This window comes from Balaenoptera acutorostrata, chromosome 3 (assembly GCF_949987535.1).
Source record: "Balaenoptera acutorostrata chromosome 3, mBalAcu1.1, whole genome shotgun sequence".
In the NCBI taxonomy this organism is placed as follows: domain Eukaryota; kingdom Metazoa; phylum Chordata; class Mammalia; order Artiodactyla; family Balaenopteridae; genus Balaenoptera; species Balaenoptera acutorostrata.
In genome coordinates this window covers 95,032,983-95,056,726 of record NC_080066.1, presented here as the reverse complement: position 1 = coordinate 95,056,726, position 23,744 = coordinate 95,032,983, and the positions used below count along the sequence as shown (strand labels likewise).

Below are 23,744 nucleotides of genomic sequence, written 5' to 3'. Positions count from 1 at the left end.
CCCAGTGCTTCCCCAGGCCAGGAGACACCCTACCCACACCCTAGCTGGGTCTGAGTTCCTCCCAGTTTCCTGCCTAGCCCAGAGGTAGGCCAGGAGGATGCAGGTGCCCCTCTACCCTGATGCAAGCAGGTTTATCTCCTTAACCTACTTCCCATGGGCAGCGGTTTATCGGTGAGATTAAGAATGTGGGCCCCTCCCCCACCCCCCCCCCCCCAAAAAAAAGAATGTGGGCCCTGGACTCAGACAGCCTGGGTTGAAATCCCAGCTCTACCGCTCTTTAGCTGAGTGACCCTGGGCAAATTCCTTTCTTTCTCCAGCTGTAAAATGAGCATAATGACAACATCTTCCTCATAGTCTTCTTGTGAAGAAGAAATGAGATAGTCCATTGGAAGCAGTCACCCCAGTGCTTGGTGCAGAGGCAATGCCGGTAATTGTCAGCTATCCTTCTGTCCCACCTGGGCTGAAGCCCTGGGGCCTCTGGTGCACCAGGAACCCTTGGTTTTCCTCACATCCACCCCCTCAAATGAAAGTTACCCAGAGCCCCTCCAGGATGAGGGACACAGCTTGGCACGTTGAGGGCTCTGAGGCCCGCTAGTTACACACAGAATAAGATGCAGCCCTGGCTGAGAGGATGTGGGTGGTCACAAGGCCTGGGTCACCCTAGACCAGGGCTGCATTATGACTTTGGTGGGCCCCTTCCACCATAAAAATATTAAAAATTATCTTCTATGACTGTTACATAAAGACAAATATAGTGATATATTACTATATATTAAAACATTCTCTTCAACCTAGAAGTTTTTTTTAAAGAACTTAAAAGAAATTACAACATCTTTGTGGGCCGCCACCGGCATCGTGAATCCCAGGTGCCGTGGCTCCTGTGGAGAAGCCGGCCTCGCGCTGGCCTCACCTGTCGGGGGAGCTGAGGGCTCACCCTCCCTGCTCACCAGCCAAGAGTGAGGACGGGGAACCCGAGGATGCCTGCAGGGCAGAGGGAGCACGCAGGGATGGGGGTGGGCTGGAACGTGGCAGCCAGAGCAGCGGGCCAGCTCCACCCACCCCAGGAGACTTGGCACAGTCTGAGAGAGGGCAGCTGCTGGGGAGATGCACCAGTGGCGCCAGTGGTTCACTCATAACCGGCTGCCACGCTCCTGGGACCCTGCCATAGTAATGGAGTAATGACCAACACGTGTCCCTGGTATACCCAGTACTGGGAGAGCATCTCACAACAACCCCATGAGGTCAGGGCTATTACTATCCCCACTTGACAGATACAGAAAATGAGACTCAGAGAAGTTCAGCTGCATTCCCAAGGTCACACAGCTGTGAGGGCTAGAGCTACCCAGGTGTCATGAGTCACCCTAACTTGGGGCGGATGAGCTTTACCAGAGACCCCACCCCCGCCCACCGGCCAGCCTGTTGGCTGCTTGCTCTGGGCTTCACCAGACAGTGGCCCCCGGCTCCTTACCAGGTGGCCCCTGACAGGCCAGTGATGTAGCTGGCACAGTTCAGGATGTTCAGCTTCTGCAGCCCCAGCAGGTGGGCATACATGGCAGTCATGGATCTTATTCCACCCCCAGTGGCCATGATGGCTATCAGTGGGACCTGGGGGCACATGGAGGCAGACTGTTGGGGCAATGCTGGGTAGGGGAAGACTTGGAGCGACAGGCGCTTAGAAAGAACAGTGGAAGAGGAAGAGCTGGCTACAGAGAGCAGAGAGTGGGGACTGAGTGACCTGAAAACTGCCTTTCACAGAGTGTCAAGCCGCCTGGTAGGTCTAGAACTGGACCTTAGTTCCAAACCCAGTGGTCGGTGTCAGGCTTGGTAAATTAGAAAGCCGTGGTTGGAAGAGTTCTTGGCACTATTAATCTAGCTCTCAATTAACAGATGATGAACTGGGGCCAGAGGGCTGGGTGGCTCGCTCAAGAACCCAGCTAGTGTGTGATTCCCTAATGGTTGCAAATCAACACCTGCTGTAGAGGGATTTGATGTCAGGGCACATGATATGTGGTCCTTAGAGACCGTATGTGTAAAAGCAGGAGTACATGGATTTTTGATGTGGGAAGCACAGTTGTCCCCTCTGGGTTTACTTAGGTTTAAGATGTCCTCAGTGTGTTTCCCTATAGATGGGAGAGCGACGCGTGGAGTCTTTGCCAAGACTCACTCTGTTTTCATCTGAGTGGGGACTGTGAGACCTACTGTCGGCCGAAACCCCCATCACAGCCCTCCTCAGGGACGAGGTCTCTGTCTACACCTGTGGTTGGCCTCTGAAGCGCGGGCTCTCCGAGGGCTGACCTGCTGCTCAGGGGAGTGTGAGCCTCAGCCCCTAGCACGGAGGTGACAGAGGGCTCTGGCAAAGGTACCATCATCTACGCTGTGCGCAGAAGCTGGCCCTGCGTGAGGAAGCTGCTTCTCTCCAGCCCCCCAGTGCTGTTCGTTCTGGGGTGTGTGTGTGTGTGTGTGTGTGTGTGTGTGCGCGCGTGCGTGCGCATACATTTGGGGGAAGGGAGAATTGAAGAATGAAAGGCCCAGGGCCTTTTGGGTGGAGGTGTGCAGAATGTGGGAGGTGGTGGAGCTTCCAGTGTTTTCGTGGCTGGGGAAAGGATGCCACATTGTCCCGTGTAGGTAAGACATCATTCATCGTCTCAGGATCTGTTAGTGCACGGGGAGCAGCAGCTGGGGCTCCTTCCTTTCTCTCTACTCTGCCCTTCCTGCCCCTTGCGAACACACAACTGAATCACATCCAGCACAGCCCTCACCTGGGCACCTGGAACCTCAGCAGTAAGGGCCACCAGGAAAGGCAGTGCTGAGGCTGCCCTGGGGCAAGGGAGGGACTGCAGGGGGCAGCTGGCAGGCACAGTGTTCGAAGGGCAAGCCTGGCTCTGAGCGGACCTCTGCTCACCCACCTCGTCTGCCTGCAGGTCCTCCTCCAGCTGCAACACCTCCTTCAGCGCCTCAGCCACCACCACCCTCCGCTTCTGCAGGAACTCCAGCTCTGCCTGGCACAGGCTGAAGCCCAGCCGCACGTCCAGTGCCTGGGAGCTGTGGGGACAGAGGACCTTGGCTGAGCGGGTCTGTAGACGCCACCTCCATGGAGAAGACATGGCTTTAGGGTCAGTTGGACCTAGGCTCGAAGGCTGGTTCTGCCAGGAATCACCTTTGTGACCTTGGGCCCCTGCTTTCTCATCTGTAAAATGGGGCTAATCGTGCTTAACTCCTGGCACTGTCTTCAGCACTTAATGAGATAACAAATGTAAAGCCCCAAAGCCTTAGCTGGTGCACTGTAAGCAGGTACTTAACACAATTAGGGACTCACTGAACCCTCTGCCTCCTCAACGAGATCTGGAAAGTCTTGAAAGGCTTCCCCCGCACACCTTCTAGAGCCCAAGGCCAGACATGGGTGACAAGAGGCCCTGAGATCCTTTTGGCCAGTCCCTCTGAATAAGGCTCTACAGTAGGGCTCTTCTGAGATGGATAAACAAGGTCCTGTTCTCATGGAGCTCATATTCCTTGGTGAGCTTTTCCTGCTCCCAGAGTAAAAATCACCCTGTGTGACAAAAACCCTTCACATCCCTGATCTCACCCTGTCACCCCCACAGGTCTGCAAGGTGGGTGGGGCAGGAAGAGTATGCCCAACACTTGCTCTCTTTTTAATCACATCCCTGATGTGAGCAAGTCCAGGCTTCTGGCCTGGCATCCAAGCCCCCACCTGATCTGTCCAACCTCACCTCCTGCTACTTCCTGGAAGGGTCCATCGGCTCTCAGAGCCCAGGAGTAGTCTGGGTTCTGAGCCTCCTCCCTCTGCCCACCAACATCCCTTGCATCCTCCAAGGCCCTGCTCTCCAGTGACTCCAGGAGAATGGACCTTGACAATTTCCAGCCGGAGTCTTAGTGACCCGAGTAACTATAAAGGTCACATCTTCTTGAAGGCAGAGCCTGGGAGCTCTCCTGTTATGTTTCCTTCATGTCTGGTATAGGCCTGCAGACACAGCTGTGAGGAAATCTTCCCTTGGCCTCAACAAGGAATGAATAATAAAACAGCAGTAATAATAACATTTGTTGATATTTTCTGAGTTTCCCACTTCGCAGATCACTGATTTCTTCACATGTGTTATCTCACTGGATCCTCAAAGCAACCCAATGATAGACAGTACTCTTGGTATTGCTCTAATTTACAGATGAGAAAAACTGAGATTTAGAGAGGCTTAATAACTTGACCAAGGACAAACAGCTATCAAATTGTAAATGGAAACTACAGTCACTTGATCTTCAGCAAGGGTGCCAAGACAATTCAAAGGGGGAAAGAACAGTCTTTTCACCAAAAGATGCTGTGACAACTGGATATCCACATGCAAAAGAATGAAGTTGGACCCCTATTTCACACTGTATATACAAATTAACTCAAAATTGATCATAGACCCAAATTGAGAGATAAAACTATAAAACTCTGAAAAGAAAACATGGGAGTAAATCTTCATGACCTTGGATTAGGCAATGGTTTTTTAAATATGTCACCAGAAGCACAAGTGACAAAAGAAAAAATATACATACACTGAAGTTCACCAAAATTGAAAACTTCTGTGCTTCAAAGAACACCATTAAGAATGTGAAAGACAGTCTCCAGAACAGGAAAAATGTTTAGAAATCATATATCTGACAAGGGGCTTGTATCTAGAATATACAAAGAACTTTTACAAGTTAACCATAAAAGGCAAATCACCCACTTTAAAAATGGGTAAAGGATTTGAATAGATGTTTCTCCGAAGAAGATATACAAATGGCCCATAAGCCTGTGAAAAGATGCTCAACATGCCTGGCCATCAGGGAAATGCAAATCAACACCACAACAAGATACCACTTTAAGTCCCTAAAGATAAATAAGTCAGAGGGACAGACCGAAAGAGGGCACTTTACCAGGGTGTAGACTTCATGTGTAATTCACAATTCTTGTTCTGGGAATTGAAAGATGAAAAGTTTGTCAGGGATGACAGTTCAGAGCCAAGTGCTCCCAACCAAGTAAGAGGAGACTCACCACACGGTGTCCCCCGCCCCCTCCCGCCCCCTCCCGCCCCCTCCGCCCCCTCCGCCCCCTCCGCCCCCCTCCGCCCCCCTCCGGGGGCACTTGACTTAGCGCATGCGCATGCAGCGCCCGCCCGCGCATGTGCACACAGGTTCTCTTCTGGACGTCCCTCGCCCCCAACCTGGCTCACCTTCCACACCCTGTCTTTGGCTCCACACTGCAGCTCAGCAGTATCCTACCCCTCAAGACTCCTCTACCCTGCCTGACAGACCCACCACGAGCCATGCTCCCCCCCCCCCCGGCCCCCCAGGCTCGCCCCGTCTCCCTTCCACAGGCACTCCAGGCTACGCTGCTCAGGGATCCCTTCCCAGACCCAGGCCCTCACCACAGGCAGGGTCACCGCCTGGCCGTCACGGAGGCAATCCAGGGGCTGGCACACAGGGCCATTCTTGCCCGCACCGCAGCAGGAAAGCTGGAAGGATGGGCCGTTTTGTGAGGGGAGGGGCTCCTCCCGCCGCCCGCCTGAACCAGCCCCTAACCCCCTACTGCCGCAGCCTCCTACCTCAGAGCTCCATTGGCTCTTGGGCACCTCCACGTGGACCTGGGGCTGGAAGTACTTGGGGAAGTGGAAGCAGGCAGGGTTTGGGCGGCAGGGCTCCAGGCAGTGTGAGATGTGCTGGGTGTGCTCGAAGGACTCCGTCACTGTCACCAGGAGGCCCTTCACTGGAAGAGAGGACACGAGAGAGCTGAGACCCCTGGGAAGCCTCCCACTTCCCACCCCAACTCAGCCCAGTAAAAGGCCTAGGGGAGGCACCCAGGACAGGGGTTTAGAATTACCGAGGGCACTGGTTAAAATGCCCCAGAGAGTCTCATTCTGAAGGGCCAGGCAGGGCCCAGGAATCTGCGTTTTTACAAGGCTTTTTGTGTGTGTTTGTGTGTGTATGTATGTGTGTGTGTGTGTTTGTGTGAGGTCTGAGAGGCTGAGTTTTCTGGACTCGCCCTCCTAGGTTCTGCTCCTCCACAAGGTGCCCCAAAGTTACCTTCCCACTGCACTGAAAGCAGGCCCTCTCCTTGCTGCCAGTTTGGGGGCAGAGCCTCTTCCTTCCCCCTCCCTCCCCCATGCCAGTGGGGCTCTGTGCCGCTCTCCTCTCTGCAGACAGGGCTGGAAGCCTTGCATGGGGGGGATGGGGTGGAGTGGTGAGAAGGAGAGTCGTGTATTTGCGGATCTCTTAGGTCCCTGCCAGCTATAAAATGCTAGGACTCCATTAATTGCAGTCTGACTAGAGGAAAGGGTGCAGCTAGAGGGGACTTGGGTGTTGTCGGGGCCCTCCTGCCCTGGGTGCTGACCACTGCTCTAGACCCAGGGAACCCCCCATCTGGCAGGCGTGTGGCGAAGACTGGTGTGGACAGATGAGCAGTACTGTGCCACTGACCCGTGGTCCAGGGCGTTCATCAAGCCCGGGAAGCTCTGAGGGTCTTGTGGGGACCTGAAGAGCAGGTCCTTCTTAGAGCAGGGGGAGGACAGTGGTTAATGACCCCTGAGGGTGAAGTGATCCCAAGGAGTGTCAACCAAGCTTTTGGTTCCCCATGGAGCCCAGGGCAGCCATAGAGCAGCCAACTCTGGTGTTGACAGGGTTGGGAAGTGGCACTGCCACCCCCCAGCAGGCAGAGGTAGTAAAAGGGCTCACTTTTCCTATTCTTCTGTCTCCTGGATTCTGCATGAACCTCCAGGCAGGACACTTGTCGAGACTGAAACAAAGGAAGGGGAGGTCATTTTGAGCACAAGCTGCCCGGGATGCTCTACCAGGCCACAAACTCCCAAAGGCCGATTTTCGGGGGAGAGATTTCCTTGAATCCTGAGGCTTTAGATGCATCTAATTGAAATGGCTGTACCAACAGCCTAATTATGAAAATCTTTTTAATTCTGAACTTGTGCTTATAGAGAGATTGGAGTTGGGGGAAAATGGGATGAGACTGATTCTGAGAGTGGGTGCTTTTATTAGGGAGGTTCCTGAGGTCATCGTTTTGGGAGATGGGATGCTGGTCCAGGTGTTTCCTCCCCAGGAGCAGGAGCCCAGCTGCTGCCCCCACCACTGCCCGCAACCCCTTTGTCTGGCTTCAGTTAGTCTGACTCCTAGCGGGCTCTGGGACAAGGGCCCAAGTTGGGCCTGGTTTTCCCTCCCACGGTTCTGTTCCCAAGAGCAGCAACCACAGGTGGCCTCGAGCCACAGGAGCCTGGAAGGACAATTACCACCAGCACGCCATTGGTGATGAGACTCTCAGGTGGAGAGGGGCTGAAAAATAAAATGAGAACTCCTGGTCAGTCATATCGTTCTTTCAAAAAATTTATTTTATTGAAGTAGAGTTGATTTACAACATTGTGTTAATTTCTACTGTGCAGCAAAGTGACTCAGTTATATACATTCTTTTTCATATTCTTTTCCATTATGGTTTATCACAGGATATTGAATATAGTTCCCTGTGCTATACAGTAGGACCTTGTTGTTTATCCATCCTATATACAATAGTTTGCACCTGCTAATTCCAAATTCCCAATCCAACCCTCCCCTACCCCCTCTTCCCCTTGGCAACCACAAGTTTGTTCTCTAAGTCATATCATTCTTGACTGATTTCTCACAAAGGTGACAAACAGCCTGCGTAGGGTCAATAAGGAGATAGCAGAGCCTTCTTAATCCTTGTGAAAAATATTGGCTTACGAAACCTTAGATCTGCAGATTGTCAAGGGGAAAACTGGCATACATTTTAAATAGAATGTCCAGAAAAAAAAAAGATTTATAGGTTAGAGGGAGTAGAAGAGTTTCTTTTCTTTTTCTTCCTTAAAGGGTAGCTGTTCTTTATGTCCAACCAGATGCAACTGCATGGAGTTATGAGGATAAACAGGTTGCAAGAAAAGGCCAGAGCCCACCATCTCGAGCAGATGTAACAGTTCTGGTAGCAAAACGGACTCATCCTCCCTTCTGTGCTTTATTTAATTTGTGCATTTAACAAATAGTTTTGACCCAGCTAGAGAGGGGCCTGGTGAGCGAGAAATGTCCTTGTGTTACAAAGCTGAGAAAACCTCCAAGGTTGCAATTCACCTAGGGGAGTCCACAGCCTCCCGTGTCAAAATTAAGCCCAAGATGACTGTGTTTCCAGATCAACTCTGATTACCAGTGCTGACGTATTTCATTTTGTAAGCCACTTTCTAATTCACCCAAGGAATGTTTTTCCCCCTAAAAGTCCTGTCAAACCAAGAACTGAAGGAGAGAGCCCAGATTTTCTTTAATGTGAAAAAAATAAAGTTGATTTTAATTTGTCAAATTTAATTTAAATTTTAATTTAAGTTGATTTTAATGAGGCACCTCCAATAGTTCCAAGACCCCCTATGCAGAGGATTCTCCAGGTAGAATTTGACAAGCGCTCTTGTTCTAGTTCCTGCCTCTCATTGACCCCTGTCCCTGGGCTGATCATAAGTCCAGGGGACTCAGTTCTGCCAGGGTTAAGAAGCTGGTTGCCCAATCACAAGGCACACTGCTGCCCCAGGGCAGGCTTGTCCCCTCCCGGCAGGGGCCCTACTCCCCTCTCTCACCACCCTTTCCTTTCCTTTCTCTCTCTGTGTCCTCTTCTCCCCACACTCCAGCTCTGTGACCCAATTCCACTTGAGTCCACGGCATAGTCATACCTCCAGGACCCTGGATCTTTTTCTTAATTGGACATGATGAGAAATAACCCCACATCTCTGTCCTGAGCCTCCCCTTGACTTGGTTCCAGAGTTGGCTGCAGAGGGGCATGGCCTCTGCTTCAGGCCAGGGTTTGGGGGTGTTTGTTCTAACAGTCCTGGGTCCAGGAGGAGACGCCTTGGTCCTGACCTCTTTCTCAGCATGGCCTCAAGAAGGCCCCATCCCCATGGTGGCAGGAAGTCTTCCCAGAGGCCACTCTCAGAAATGCTGGGGAGCTGAGGCAGGTGATTTGGCCAGAGTACTAGATCTTTAAAGCAATACTGACATCGGTAGACCTGGATGAGAAGGGGTGGGGCCCAGGCACCTACGGGATTTAGAAGTTCCCAAGTGATTCTGATGCACAGTGAGGAGCGTCAGGGGTGGGCGTAGAAGTGGGGGTGGGGAACTGCAGAAAGGAGGACCCAGCTGTACAATGCCTGTGCCCAGAAACTGCTTTGGGGTCAGGACCTTGGTGGAATCCTGGGGGGTTGGGTCCTACTCACCTCTCCTCCAGCAGGAACTCCACCTCCAGCTCCTCCATGCCCTGCAGGGGGAGGAAGAGACTGCAGTTGTGAGCTGTGTCTACACCTCTCTGCAGACCAGGATCCTGTGCCATCCCAGGAGACCCTGTGGACCTGCCCCTGTCCTTCGCACACGGCTGTCCTGCTGTCTTGGAGTGGGGGCAGCTGCTCCTGGCTCTTTTTGTCCCCTCTGCCTCCCTCTGTCCCCAAGTCTTTGATATCAGGAACATCACTGACCACCCAGGGGAGGGTCAGGGTGTGGAGGTGACCCCTAGCCCCAGCAGGTAACTCTCTCTACCCCAGAACATTTTCCTTTCATCTTCTCCCTCCAGCTTCCATTGCTCTCCTTCTTCCCCAAGGGGCTCAGGGCCTGGGGCAAGGGAGATATTGCCCCCAGCAAGCTCAACTCTGAAGGCTAGGAGCCTCTTCCTTCAGCTACTGCTTTGCATCTCTTGCTGTGTAACCTCAGGAAGTCATGACCTCCCTCACTGGACCTTAATCGCCCCACAGAGTATAAGCCAGGTGAGGGCAGGGATGCTTGTCCCTGAGGTGTCCCCAGTGCACAGAACAGTGCCTGGCCCATAGGGCATTCAAATACTTGTTGAATGAATTGATAACATCCTGGGCCTTTTCAGCTCTGACTTTTTCTGATTTGCAAATTTGCACTCCTTTATCCTTATCTGTCCTCTGTCCCCTGGGACCATCCCAGAAGCAGGACTCTGAGGGAAGAAAGGGAATCAACACTTATTCTGTCTCCATTTTGTACTGTGAACAGTGCTAGATGCCTTAATTATGTATTCTCATTTAAGCCTCGCAGTGACCCTGTGTGGTAGGTATTATCATCACTATTGCATAGACGAGGAAACAGAACTCAGAGGAATTAAGTAATTTCTGCAGGGTCACAGAGCTATTGATAGTAAGCCAAAGCGCTGGGATTTGAACAGCAGTGCTGTCTTCTCCTGACCTGGCTACAGAGAGAGGATCCCTTAGAACAGCATCATAGGAATAACCAGCTGCCCCTCGTGAAGCAGGAGGCTGAGGGCTGAGGCACCTGCACCCACCTCTGTGTTGAGTGGGAACTTCACGTGGGTTTTCTCTCGGAAGCAGAGCTTGGTGAGGTCATAGAGAACTGTCAAGAAATGGTCATCTGGTGTCACTGTGTCTTCATCACAGACGCTCAGCTCTAGCACGTTCTAGGGGAGAACGGAGGGTGCAAGTCTGGTTACCAAGGTTGCATCAACCCATTCCCAGGATGATGGCCCTGACCTCAGTCCTAGTGAGGAGGTGGGTCTGAGGGATGGGGACCAGCACAGCTAGGTGTGAGGGACATCTGTAGGGACATGAATTAAGAGAGGAAAGTGTCTATTCCCTTCTTTGCAACTCTCTGAAGCCTTCCTGCCCTTCTTCTCTGATTCTCCTACTGGGGAATCTTGCTCTTTTGCAAGCTTGGCAGGGGCTTGTGAAGTGTGAGGGATTTCATTTCACCTGGGGGAGAGATGGAAGGGCACAGCAGACAAGAACCCTGTCAAGACATAGAATGTATCCAGCATTGGACCCAGGAGCTGAAGACAGTTCCTTTGGCACTAGAAAACCGAGCCAAGGGAAGCTAACATCTTCACACTCCAGGGGAGTGATGTGGCAAAGATTATAGAGGGTTTGACTGGGTTGGGATGACATATTGGAACTCTATCCTTTGGCTCATCAGCTCCTAAAGAGGTCTCATGGATGGTCCCAAAGCAGTATGTCAAGGATGGGGCAGCTACCCTGTAATCTGGCTGAACTCTAAGGTCAATGATTTTAGGTGACATGGATTAGCCTCTGAGGCCACTTTTTCCAAGGATCCTGGGAGATGTAGGTTGGGGCTGGGTTTGCCTCTTTGGTCCCTATCTAGTGGACATGAGGTGGTTCTGGGGGTTCCCAGCTGAATGAGACCTGTTGACTTTGTAATGACTAGAAACCAGGTGTGTCCCTGAACCAACCCAGCAGCCCCATAGATCTTCAGACAAAAGAAACACAAATTCTGGTTTCAAGATGGTAGGCTGAGCCCAAACTGAAATCCCCCTTTCTCACCAAAAACCATATATATGATAGAAAAGATATTTTTAAAACAATAAATATAAAGCCCTTCTTGAAAACAAAAAGGATATGTCATTAACTCGGAATGGAGAAGCATCCCTAAAATATGAAAGCAGTAAGCTCGATGGAGCTGTCAAGCCTCAAATGCCTCAAGACTGGGTTTGATGCCTCCATGATGAGGCCAAGCTTGTCTTAAGGGCACCCTGCTGACGCTGTCACAACTCAGGATGTTCAAGAGAGGATTCTCCCTCAGGAGATATGAGCTCAACTTAGAGTCACCATATATCTGAAGAAGACAAATACCATGAAACAGCAACTCAGCAAATGAAGAACACACACCCAAGGAATTAGAAATAATAAAGCCATCTAAAAAGGATTTAAGATAGAGAAAGCCCTCTGGCCAGAATTAGACTGGTCTCAGACCTAGTGAGTAGAATGGCTCTTCTCTACATTCTCCTGTTTGGAGTATGTTCTGGAAGATACTGGAAACACACTCTATTTTGGGGCAGGAGACATCCAGTTCCAGTGACAATTAGGTAGAAGGACAAGAGAGACAGGAAAGAGGGCAGAAGGATAAGTATGCCTAGAGGGACAAGCGTGAGACAGGCAGAAGGAAGGAGTGGGTGAGTGGGGAGACAGGTCGATAGGAGGACAAGAAGTTGGTAGAAAGAAAGACAAATAGGGACTTCCCTGGTGATGCAGTGGTTAAGAATCTGCCTGCCGATGCAGGGGACACAGGTTCGATCCCTGGTCTGAGAAGATCCCACACGCCATGGAGCAGTTAAGCCCGTGTGCCGCAGCTACTGAGCCTGCGCTCTAGAGCCCGCAAGCCACGACTACTGAGCCCGCGTGCCACAACTACTGAAGTCTACGTGCCTAGAGTGCATGCTCCACAACAAGAGAAACCACTGCAATGAGAAGCCTGCACACCATAATGAAGAGTAGCCCCCACTCACCGCAACTAGAGAAAGCCCGCACACAGCAACGAGGACCAAATGCAGCCAAAATAATAAATAAATAAATAAATTTATTTAAAAAAAAGACAAATAGTCATTATACTACAAAGTCACAGTAATCAAAACAGTATGGTACTGGCACAAAAACAGAAATATAGATCAATGGAACAGGATAGAAAGTCCAGAGATAAACCCATGCACTTATGGCCACCTAATCTATGACAAAAGAGGCAAGAATATACAATGGAGAAAGACAGTCTCTTCAATAACTGGGGCTGGGACAACTGGACAGCTACATGTAAAAGAATGAAATTAGAACACTCCCTAACACCATACACAAAAATGAACTCAAAATGGATTAAAGACCTAAGGCTGGATACTATAAAACTCTTGGAGGAAAATGTAGGCAGAACATTCTCTGATATAAATCATAGCAAGATCTTTTCAATCCACCACCTAGAGTAATGAAAATAAAAACAAAAATAAACAAATGGGACCTAATTAAACTTAAAACCTTTTGCACAGCAAAGGAAACCATAAACAAAACGAAAAGACAACCTTCAGAGTGGGAGAAAGTATTTGCAAATGAAGCAACTGACAAGGGATTAATCTCCAAAATATACCAACTGCTCATGCAGCTCAATTAAAAAAAAAGAAAGAAAAAAACCAAAAACAACTAAAAAACTAAACAACCCAATCAAAAAATGGGCAGAAGATCTAAATAGACATTTCTCCAAAGAAGACATAGAGATGGCCAAAAAGCACACGAAAAAGTGCTCAACATCGCTAATTATTAGAGAAATGCAAATCAAAACTGCATTGAGGTATCATTTCACACCAGTCAGAATGGCCATCATCAAAAAATCTACAAACAATAAATGCTGGAGAAGGTGTGGAGAAAGGGGAACCCTCCTACACTGTTGGTGGGAATGTAAATTGCTATAGCCACTGTAGAGAACAGTATGGAGGTTCTTTAAAAAACTAAAAATAGAGCTACTATATGACCTAGCAATCCCATTCCTAGGTATATATCCAGAGAAAACCATAATTCGAAAGGATGCATGCACCCCAATGTTCATTGCAGCACTATTTACGATAGCCAGGACATGGAAACAACCTAAATGTCCATCGACAGAGGAATGGATAAAGAAGATGTGGTACATATATACAATGGAATATTACTCAGCCATAAAAAGGAATGAAATAGTGTCATATGTAGAGACGTGGATGGACCTAGAGACTGTCAAACAGAGTGAAGTCAGAAAGAGAAAAACAAATATCGTATAATATCACTTATACGTGGAATCTAGAAAAACAGTAGAGATGAACTTATTTGCAAAGAAGAAATAGAGTCACAGATGTAGAGGACAAACTTATGGTTACTAAGGGGGGAAGGTGGGTGGGATGAAATGGGAGATTGGGACTGACATATATACACTACTATAGATAAAATAGATAATTAATGAGAACCTACTGTATAGCACGGGGAACACTACTCAGTGCTCTGTGGTGACCTAAATGGGAAGGAAATCTAAAAAAGAGGGGATATATGTATACGTATAACTGATTCACTTTGCTGTAAAGCAAGAAACTAACACAACATTGTAAAGCAACTGTACTCCAATAAAAATCAATTTAAAAAAAGAAAGAAAGACAAATAGTCATAAGAAGGGCACATGATCAAAGAGAAGGACAAGCCGGCAAGGAGGGGAATAGCAAGCAGGGCAGGCAAGTGCTGTCCCCCACGTCTCACCTTCACTTGGGTCTGGATCTGGAACTTGAAGATTTCATTCCACTCTGGGTTTCGGCAGTTGGAGATGGTCCTAGTCCTCAGCCTCTTATGAGAGGTGGTGGGCAGCCAGAGGCTCACAAAGCAGTCTGTCTGGCTTGCTGTCCGAGGAAGACAAGGGTGGAAGGGAAGGGTGAGGAGCCAACCCAGGTCCAGAGAGGAAAGAGTGTGGAGGCAGAAGCCAGCTTCTGGTCCCCTCCTGACTCATGGCTCTGACTCTCCAGAGACCTTTGTCCCAGAACCCTGAGAAGGTCACAGACTGCAGGCTAGAGGTTTCACAGAGGGGACCCAGGTCCCACTGACTGTTCTCGTGGACACAGATGGCCTCTGGCTCTTCTCAGCAGCACCATGGCTCTCTGAGCAAACACCTGTTGGTTTGGGACAAGGTACAGCTGCACAATTTTCCCTCTGCCAGGGGAAGATCTGGAGGACTAGCCCCCAAGGGTCCAGTTTATCTCTTGCCTTAGCCCAGGGCACCAGGGAAACCACAGTAAGGCCCAGCTCTTCCTCTGGGCTGAGGAGCAGCAAGGATTAGAAGGGACACCATCGGCTGGGAGTCAGCCTAGAGGGCCCCAGCGGGGAAGGGCTTGAGTGGAACAAGCTATTCAGCAGGATCTAGGGGCAGGGACTACCATCCACACATGACTAACATCTCAGATACACCACAACGGGCTTTTCATATCTCTACTGGTCTCCCCACATGGGGTGTGTGACCCAAGAAGCCCTCGCATCTAAGACCACATACTTTATTTTTCATTTGAAAGAACAACCCAACTGTGATGCTGCTGTAAGTGCTCTGGAGAAGAACAAAGGCTGTGACCTCACCAGGCCCTCCTAAAGTGAAAGAAGGCCTCCTGGGTCTTCTGTTTGGAGCAGCAGAAGGCATATGGTGAAAAATGGCAGCCCAGCCCAGCTCCTTCCCTCCATTCTACCTGGGAGGAGGGAGGAAGAGGTGCCACGATTGCCCTTGTCACTCTCCTGGCACTCTGCTTCGGTCATTCCCAGGGTACCCACCCAATTCGTAGAGAATGGGAACAGTCAATACAGTTTCCAGTGTCAGAGAGTCTTCTAGATAGTAAAGCTGGGCAGGGATGAGAGTTCTGTACTGATAAGACTCATCCAAACTACCTCCTAATTATAATTAATAATGTCCTGTGAGAGTGGAACCAGAGGTGACCCCCCTCCCCAGACTGACTTAGTCCTATATCGTCTCTATACTGAGAACTTTATCAGACTTAATAACCATGGTTTGCATCACAAACATCCCTAGTTTCTGATTTCATCCCCACTGTCTGGTTAATATGTGAGGGCTCACCATTCAATGAATTGGAATTCATGGCCTTCCTCCCATTGAATAGAGGTGAGATGACACTGTCCTTTAGATGTCATAATCATCATTAATCCAAACACAAAGAATGACCCAAACCCAACAGAATCAAAAGAAAATGATGACATCATCCCTATCTTTCCTTCCACACCCAACCTGTTCTTCCTCACCGGCAGCTCAGGTGTCCTGACTAGACACCAAATATGGCCCTTGGCTCTCACCTTGAGTCGACTTAACTCCTTGGAGCTCTCCAGCCTATCCACTTCTCCCTACTCGCATGGCCACTGCCTTGGTGCAAAGCCACCTTCATCTCTGCTGCCACCGCCCCAATGGGTGCCCTGTCTTCTGTCCTGCCCCACCCTAATCTTTTCCCTTTAGAGAAACCAGAGGGCTCTTTTCCCATCTGACCATGTCACTCTCCAGTTTAAGATCCTTTAGTGGCTCCCATATGCCTTCAGGAAGGAGTCCCACCCATTCAGCATGCCTGCCCCTCCCACTTCCCCAGCCTCAGCTTCATCTTTCCAGCTTCCCTATCACCCCAGCCCCTGCCCTGCCCCCAAACACACACACACACACACACACACACACACACACACACACACACACACACAGAGGTGCGTGCACACATGCACGCACGTAAATACTCACACACATGTGCCACCACTCACACTCCAGACTCCAGCCAAACCCAGTCCCTTGTAGGTCTCAAAGGCCATGCCATCTTGCAATGAACACCCTTCTGTTCCTCTTTCACGCCACCCTTCCTTGGTTAGCCCCTTCAGGTTGCAGAAGAGACCTCCTCTGGAAGCCTCGTCTGAACCTCCAAGTCTGGGCCAGGGGCCCCTTGTAGCCCAGGGCCCTCTGCTCTCCTCCCGATGGAGCACTGGCTACAGTTCACTGCAATGGCAGGTCGGTGCATCTGCCTCCACCGCCCACTGCACCCTGGGAAGCTCAGGAGACCCATGTTGGCGCCGCTAGTTATTTGTTGAATAAATGAATGATAGAAAAGCCCAACTTCCTGCTATTGGGCTGTATCAGTACCCAAGAAATTCTGGGCTGAGTCACCACAGATATAGATAGGCAAGTTGGTATGTTTAATGGCTCTGCTGAGGGAGACTCCCTGGGGACCTGCTTAGTCCTCCTGGACCCCTTCCTTGGCTTTTCCTGGGCTCTGGGGCACCTCCTGCTGGTCTGCCTCCTGTGCACAAGGAGCCTGCAGGCAGGGACCCACCAGCCCTACACCCACTTGCTTAGCATGATTTGAAGGGCCCTGTAAAGGCCCCTTTCCCTCTAACATCCCTTTCCTATCATCAGTCCATGCCTAAAATTGTCCCATTAAATCCACTAAATAAAGTTTCAAGATTTTTGGCCTAAGGCTTAAATGTCTAATTAAATAAAAAGACTCCTGGAAGAGCCAGGATTGATCAGACACCCACATGTCAAGCATTAATTTATTTCCCAGTCCTTTCACAGGGAGCGGTTCCACCTCCTCCCCCACAAGGCAGGGAAGGAGAGTGCAGCCCAAGAGGGGATAATCCTGGGGAGGGAGGGATAATGAGGTAGCTGCCGGACCCAGATGACGATCTGGGGCATCATTAGCTGACTGTAAGGCAGTGACCCTCGAGCTGGCAATGAAGAGTGGTTAAGCAAGGATGACCCAATTCTGAGAATTTCAGGGACTTCAGGGAATTTCCTAAGCACAGATAGGTTCTAACCCTTGTTCTTCATGAAGTGACAGAGGGCTTGGTCATCAGAATGGCATGTCTCTTTTCCCAGAATGTGGGTGGCCAAAATGACTCAATGATCTCTACAGATGTCAAGAACATTATCTTCCTAATACCTTAGAGACACCTGCCTCACACCCCCTGGGAGTGCTGGTTTGAGTTTATTTTCCCAAGAGGAATAAAAACTCTTGACAGCGGGGAGATTTCCGGGCCGATTTTCTCCCAGCCCTGGCCCAGGGCTGGGTGGTGTGCTCCTTGATGGGGCAGTCACCCCTGAATCTCATCCCTGAATCTCATCCCTTTCAGGCTCCTGGAAATCTTAGAAACTCAGGCACCCATTACAGGACTGAACCAGAGAGGAACTTGTTTTTGATCCAAGCTGGAAGGCACAATGCGGGGCGAGGGTAACCCAGGACCTGCAAGAGGTTCAGATAGACTCAACCCAGGTGAGGCAGAAACAGAGCCCAGCCTGTGACAACTGTGGATCCAGACACGTGACCTGGGCTGCTGACACCCCCAGACACCATGGCTGCCCCCGGACGCTGTTCTTTAGGGAAATGAGGAAAACATAAAAAGGGGTTCCCAAAGGGGCCAGGGTGTCCCCAAAGGGCAGCCTGTGTGCCAGAGGCATGCGTGGGGAAGGGGGAGAGGAGGGTGGTGGAGCAGACCTCAGCCTGTTTCTCTGGTTCCTGCTCCCCATCCCACCCCCACCTCTAGGGCTTGTAGGTGACGGGTGTAGCAGGGAGAAGACAAAAGGAAGGGCCCTGGACGTGGCGGGGAAGGTCTGAGCGCACAGGTGTAGGCATGCCGTGAGAGTGTGAGGCCCGCATGACACACAGGGCTGGGACAGACACGCCTCCAGAGGAGCTGAGGCAGGCAAGGCAGCTGGGGGCATGTGAGAGCTGTGGCCGTCCCTGAGGGAAATGGGGTGAGGTGTCTGATGACCCACGTTGGCACAGCAAGAAAGGCAGAAGAGGCAGCCAGATCCTGGGTCCAGTGGACACTTCCAGGCTCCTCAGATCACTCACTGGTGGCCTGAGAGGTCCCGAGAAGCCCAAGAAGTCCGTGGCCCTCTGGCTGGCCTTGTGACAGAGCCAGACCCAATTGCTGGCTGCAATTGCTTCCCTGGCATGGGCTCTGGACACTCACCCTTCCAGGGGCGCAGTCTGAATGCTGCCTGATCCCTTTGTTCTCTCTGGGGCTCCAGGGCCCTCCTTCCTCCGCCCTCCACACTCATCCTTACATTGCAGTGTTGCAGCGGCAGCTTCCCAGAAGGTTTGTCAGCCTCTCCCACCTGTGCTCCTGCACAATCTGCATATAAGCCCTCGGGAAGTCATGCAATCCCTGCCTCAAGAGCTCAGGTGCCCATCACTTAGATTCCTGCCCACCCTCTGAATGGTCCTGGCCTCCTCCTCCTCCTCCTGGCTTGTCTCCCCTAACCCCCAGCAGTCCAGACCTGGCATCAAATACTGATTCTCCTTTCGGCAGTTAATCCTCAATGTGAGAAATGGGCCCCACAGCCCTGCCCTCAGATTGTGCGGAGGATGAATGGTGTTTGGATGTCTGGCCCCAGGTGGCCCCCAGCAGGGGCTTGGGGGGACGCAGCTCCTCTCCCTCAGACTGGGCTCCCCAGGCCTCTGGATGCTCACATCCTGTCCCCTCAAAGCAGCTCTCCTCAGCTACTCCCAGCTTTCAGTGTCCTCCTCCAGTTCTAAATTCTGCGGTGACAAGATGAGAATGCCATCCTCTATTACTACTCTATAATTGCTTTGGGCATAGACACCTCCCCGTGTGTCAAGTCTCTCCCAGGCTAATTGAATCCTGGGGTGAGGGCAGTATAACAGAGCTTTGGGGAAACTGGAGCCCTTGGGCGATTCCTGTGTGGTCGCCAGTGAGTGGGGACCCCCTCAGCCATGGGCCTTGACACAGAGCTTTCTCCTCCTTGAGGGCCAAGCTTCCTCCCTGAATGGGGTGGGGGGAGATGAGGGCAGCATAGGGAGGGGATTTTGTTCTGCCCACCCAGATGCCTTCATTTCTTCCTGAAGCCAAAGACTTCCCTGGGCCCCGGTGGTCTGGGAATGCAGCAGGGGCTGGGATGAAAGGGACATTAAAGCTGCAAGAAGACACTGCACAAAGAGCCCTGGTGAGTCACACCACATCCATGGCCTGAACTGAGGAACTCGGTGCTATGGGGCACCTGGCATGCACTGTAGAACCCGTTTGAGATCCAGGTCCTGAGAAGGGCACTGGGGCTGGCCGGCAGCCGGCGCCAAGGTACTCAAGGGCCCTTCCTTCCCCGCCACCCCTAACAGCCCCTAAACTCATGCGGAGGCAAGGAGTGCCCAGTGCGGGAGAAGCTACTCCTGGAACGGATCCCAGGGAGGGGAGAGTGGGGAGGGGAGAGCAAAGTGAGCCGTTGGAGGAGGCCGACTGCAGGGGCCGGTCGTGCCAAGGGTGCAGCTAGAGGGAGGGGCCTGGGAAAATGATACAAACTCCAAAGTCTGAAATACAACTTGAAAATAGAGCGCGCGCACACACACACACACGCATGCGCACACACACACACGCATGCGCACACACACACAGCCACACCTGACCTTTTCTCCCCCGGGGCCTGTCTCCATCCTGGCCCCAGACGCAGAGAAGGAGGGAGGAGGGAGGGGGATACTTACCCACGTCAGCCTGTCGGACGTTTTTCATCCGGATGACCCTCACTGTCAGCAGGTGGCATGGAGACAGCTCCTCCTGTGGATTGAGAGGACAGTGGACTCACTCTTTGGGCGATCGTGGCAGGTGGCCTTGACGGAGAAAGCAGCACAGGCTCCCACTGCCCAGGCTCAAGTAACCTCCCCACTGTCCATCGGTGTTTCTGGGCTCTGGAGGATGCTTCTGGGCCCCAGGGGGCCCGAGGCTGTGGACGTGAGGGGCTTTGTCCTCACTCCACTCTGAGCCAGCACACCCGGGAAGAGGGACAGCTTCATGCCTGTTCCGTCCCTGTCTTGCTTGCTTGGATCTTGGAATTGGAAGCCCTTTTCCTGAGCATTTTACCCAGGCTTAGACGAGTCTTTTTACTGTCCACTCCCAGCCCACGCTCATGGCAGACACCATCGGACTCCTCCGACCCACCCAACGACATTTATAGAGGCCTCTGAACTGGAACCCTTTACTCTCCACATCGTCCACTCCATGTTACTAGAATCACTTTCTACCCTTCAAAGAAGATGCAATTCTTCTCTATTTAAAATAATATTGGGGGACTTCCCTGGTAGCGCAGTGGTTAAATATCTGCCTGCCAATGCAGGGGACATGGGTTCAAGCCCTGGTCTGGGAAGATCCCACATGCTGCGGAGCAACTAAGCTCGTGCGCCATAACTACTGAGCCTGCGCGCTAGAGCCTGTGAGCCACAACTACTGAGCCTGCGTGCCACAACTACTGAAGCCCGGGCACCTAGAGCTCGTGCTCCACAACAAGAGAAGCCACGGCAATGAGAAGCCCGCGCACCTCAACGAAGAGCAGCCCCCACTCGCTGCAACTAGAAAAAGCCCGTGCGCAGCAACGAAGACCCAACGCAGCCAAATAAATAAGTAAATAAAAATTTAAAAAAATATAACGTTGGGATTTAGGGAAAAACATGAGAGTATGAAGGGAAAAAGTCCCCATAATGCCACCACTCAGAGAAGGTCACTATTTATAATTATTTTAATTTTCAACTCAGACTGTCCACAGATAGTTCATCTGCCTTGGCTGTTATCAGAGATAATACTATTTGTAATAGCATCTACTGAACACTTACTGCAGTAGGGGCGGGGCGGGGCGGGGCAGACACCGACCCTTAGCGCGAGACCCTGAGCTCAGGGGTTAGAGGTCCCGCTCAGTCAGCCTCGCGGGGGTCCTGCGGCAGAGAGTGCAGTGGAGGCGGACAGCGGCCTTCTCCCCAGGGCCCTCCAGCCTCAGGCCAGCGGGTGAGCTGGGCGCCTGGGGGACAGGCTGAGGGCTGGGTCCCGCAGAGCTCCAGAACCCTCGCCATGGCTGCCCACTGGCCGGGCCCAGGCCTCGAAGCAGCAGCGAACCTCTCCCCAGTCCCCGCCTCTGCGACCTAATGGCGGCGGGGTCTCCATGGGTCACAGTCCGCGGGACCCACCCCTATTTGGGTGGCCTGAGGAGCCCGAGGGCCAGCTGGTTCCTGGGTGCCTGGCTTCCTCAGTGATGAGAGCTGGGCAGGGTCTGGGGGTCTGGCCCTGAGGGTGCCGCCAGCTGAGATCTGCCTCCTCAGCCGGGCCTGGGCACTGGCGGGAGGACCTAGACTGGAGGCTGGTCCAACGCTCCCAGGCAGGGAACCAGCCCACATAGGGACCCCCCTCCTCTTACCGGAGCCTGGACCTCGGAGGGCAAAAGTTGAGCCTTGGGACCTTGCCCTTTCTTGTCAGAAGAGAGAATAACATTTGTTTTGGTGGAGGTTTACAGGAACATCGTGACCTGACTGTGACCTGACCTCAAGAACAAAGGATCAGACACCAAGAAGTCTGCAACAACTAACCATGCGCCTCCTTCACCTTTCCTATAAAAGGGCTTTGCTGAAAGCTTTCAGGGAGTTTGGGAATTTTTAAGGCATGAGCCACTAGTCTCCTTGCATGGCCCTGCAATAAACTTTCCTCTGCTCCAAACTCCGACGTTTTGGTATTGTTTGGCCTCACTGTGCATCGGGTACACGGACTTGCATTTGGTAACATTACTATTTGCTAGACACTTCTCTTATAGTTTCTAATCCTCATAAAACCTTTATAATAGACGTATTGCCATCTTTTTAGAAGTTAAGAAATAATTGACATATAACATTGTATAAGGTTGAGGTATACAACATAATGATTTGATATATGTATTTAGTATTGCCATATGATTACCACAAGAAGTTTAGTTATCCATCATCACACATAGTTAAAATTTTTTTTTCCTTGTCATGAGAACTGTTATTTTGATGGCTGTCCTTCCAGCCTCTTCTGGCGCTTAATTCTGACCAGGAACAATAGGACGATGGCTGGGAAGACAGTTGCTTAGTCCCTGAGATAGATACATACGTTAGTTTTAGGGCTTCTTCCTCCTCTCTCCCCAGCAGCTGCCTCAAAATTGGAACAAAAGCCACACTGACAGACACATACAGGTCTGAGGATTCCTTCTGTGAGATTAACTCTGAAATGTTGAATATATTCATGGTCAACTTGCTCTAATGGGATTGCCTTTTGAGCTTTGTAACTGGGCCGAAGGTCGCACACACTGCTTCTCTTCTGGTTCTGGAAATACGGCTCAGCCTTTGGCCAGCCTCTGGGCACATGGGTTCCTCATTCTCACTCCCCACCTGGGCAGAGCATGTGTCCTGGTTTGATCTCGTGAGGAGGCAGGAGTCAGCTTTCGTCCAGGAGAGCAATTCTGGTGAAACCTGTTCCCCCTGGCCCACTTTCTCAGAAGGCAACTAGAGGGCTACAAGGGGGGAGCCGCCTGAGGCCTCAGCCCAGGCAGGGGTCGCTCCTCATGTCTCTGAACCCAGGGTCACGACCCTCTTGGCCATCATAGGTCTTCTCCTGCCTCCAGGAGGGGCTGCCCTTGGCCCTGCCCAGCTCCCTTGTGTCTTCGCTGGGAGAGAAAGAGCATCCACAGCTTCCCGCAGGACCTCACTTGAGGTCTCCCTGCCTTCCAGGAAAAGCTCTCTGCTGTCACCTAACACGATACCGCCCGATGAGGCTGACCATTTCTTTCTACTCTAACTCAGCCCCATTAACAACACAGCGACCATCTGCTGAGTGTCTTCCAAATGCTAAGTGTTGTGTATATAATCTCTACATTTTATCTTCCTATTAGCCTTGCTTTACAGATAGAGAATCTGAGCCTAAGTCCTTTGACTTCGGGCACTCAGCTAGAATCAAAGGAAACTGAGTTTGAATCCAGTTCTAATTCTTAAGCCCATGTTCATAACCACAACTATACTGTCACCTTACTTGAAAGCGACCGTCGGCAAACACGAAGACAGGTGCTGCTTGCCCTGATCTCCTCGTGCTTGGTCTTGTCCTCTGAAAATCTATTTTCCTGGCAGAGTCTTCTTTTCACCCTTCATTCCCCCAAAGCCCCCAAATAATCCCCACACTCTGGCAGTCCTTCTATTTACAGTGCTCTTCTGACACATCTCATCACCTCTCTCTTTTTTAAACAGCCAGAGCACATCAGAACTGTAAGGGTACTTGGAGAAGTTCTCACTTTCTAGCAGCCACAGATGGCTCCTTTGTGGTCAGCCTGGAGCCTCAGATTACATCTTTAGCCCAGAAATTTGCAGAAGACACCCAATTGCAAAGCACTCTGCAAAGCACTCCTACATCTGCCAGCAGGGAGCCAGAGCCTGGAGGGTTTGAGAGAGAGCCCAGAGGGGCCGTGCGGAGAGGAAGGCAGTGGGAACATGGGACTCAGGTCTTGGGCCCAGATGATTCCAGAAATGAGGTCTGTGAAAAATGACCTTCTGGGATTAACATGAGTGTACATATTTTGCTCCTGATATAATCAGCTCAGTTGGAGTGGTGCTAGACATAAGCAAAACTTCATGGCCCCAGAGGTAATGAATAGAAAGA

The 23,744-nt window shown here is 51.2% G+C and overlaps 1 protein-coding gene across 1 annotated transcript in view; it reads right to left on the bottom strand.

Annotated features, from left to right (window-relative positions):
* PLA2G4E (phospholipase A2 group IVE) overlaps window positions 1-23,744 on the bottom strand; it is a 59,318-nt gene that overhangs the window by 17,242 nt on the left and 18,332 nt on the right. The window contains exons 2-12 of the mRNA XM_057543946.1: window positions 19,805-19,877; window positions 14,046-14,182; window positions 10,322-10,453; window positions 9,243-9,283; window positions 7,272-7,314; window positions 6,709-6,769; window positions 5,583-5,743; window positions 5,406-5,492; window positions 4,915-4,952; window positions 2,907-3,042; window positions 1,469-1,605 (exon numbers count right to left, since the gene is read on the bottom strand). Of these exons, the coding sequence (XP_057399929.1) occupies window positions 1,469-1,605; window positions 2,907-3,042; window positions 4,915-4,952; window positions 5,406-5,492; window positions 5,583-5,743; window positions 6,709-6,769; window positions 7,272-7,314; window positions 9,243-9,283; window positions 10,322-10,453; window positions 14,046-14,182; window positions 19,805-19,877 (1,046 nt within the window). The remainder of the gene's footprint in view (window positions 1-1,468; window positions 1,606-2,906; window positions 3,043-4,914; window positions 4,953-5,405; window positions 5,493-5,582; window positions 5,744-6,708; window positions 6,770-7,271; window positions 7,315-9,242; window positions 9,284-10,321; window positions 10,454-14,045; window positions 14,183-19,804; window positions 19,878-23,744) is intronic.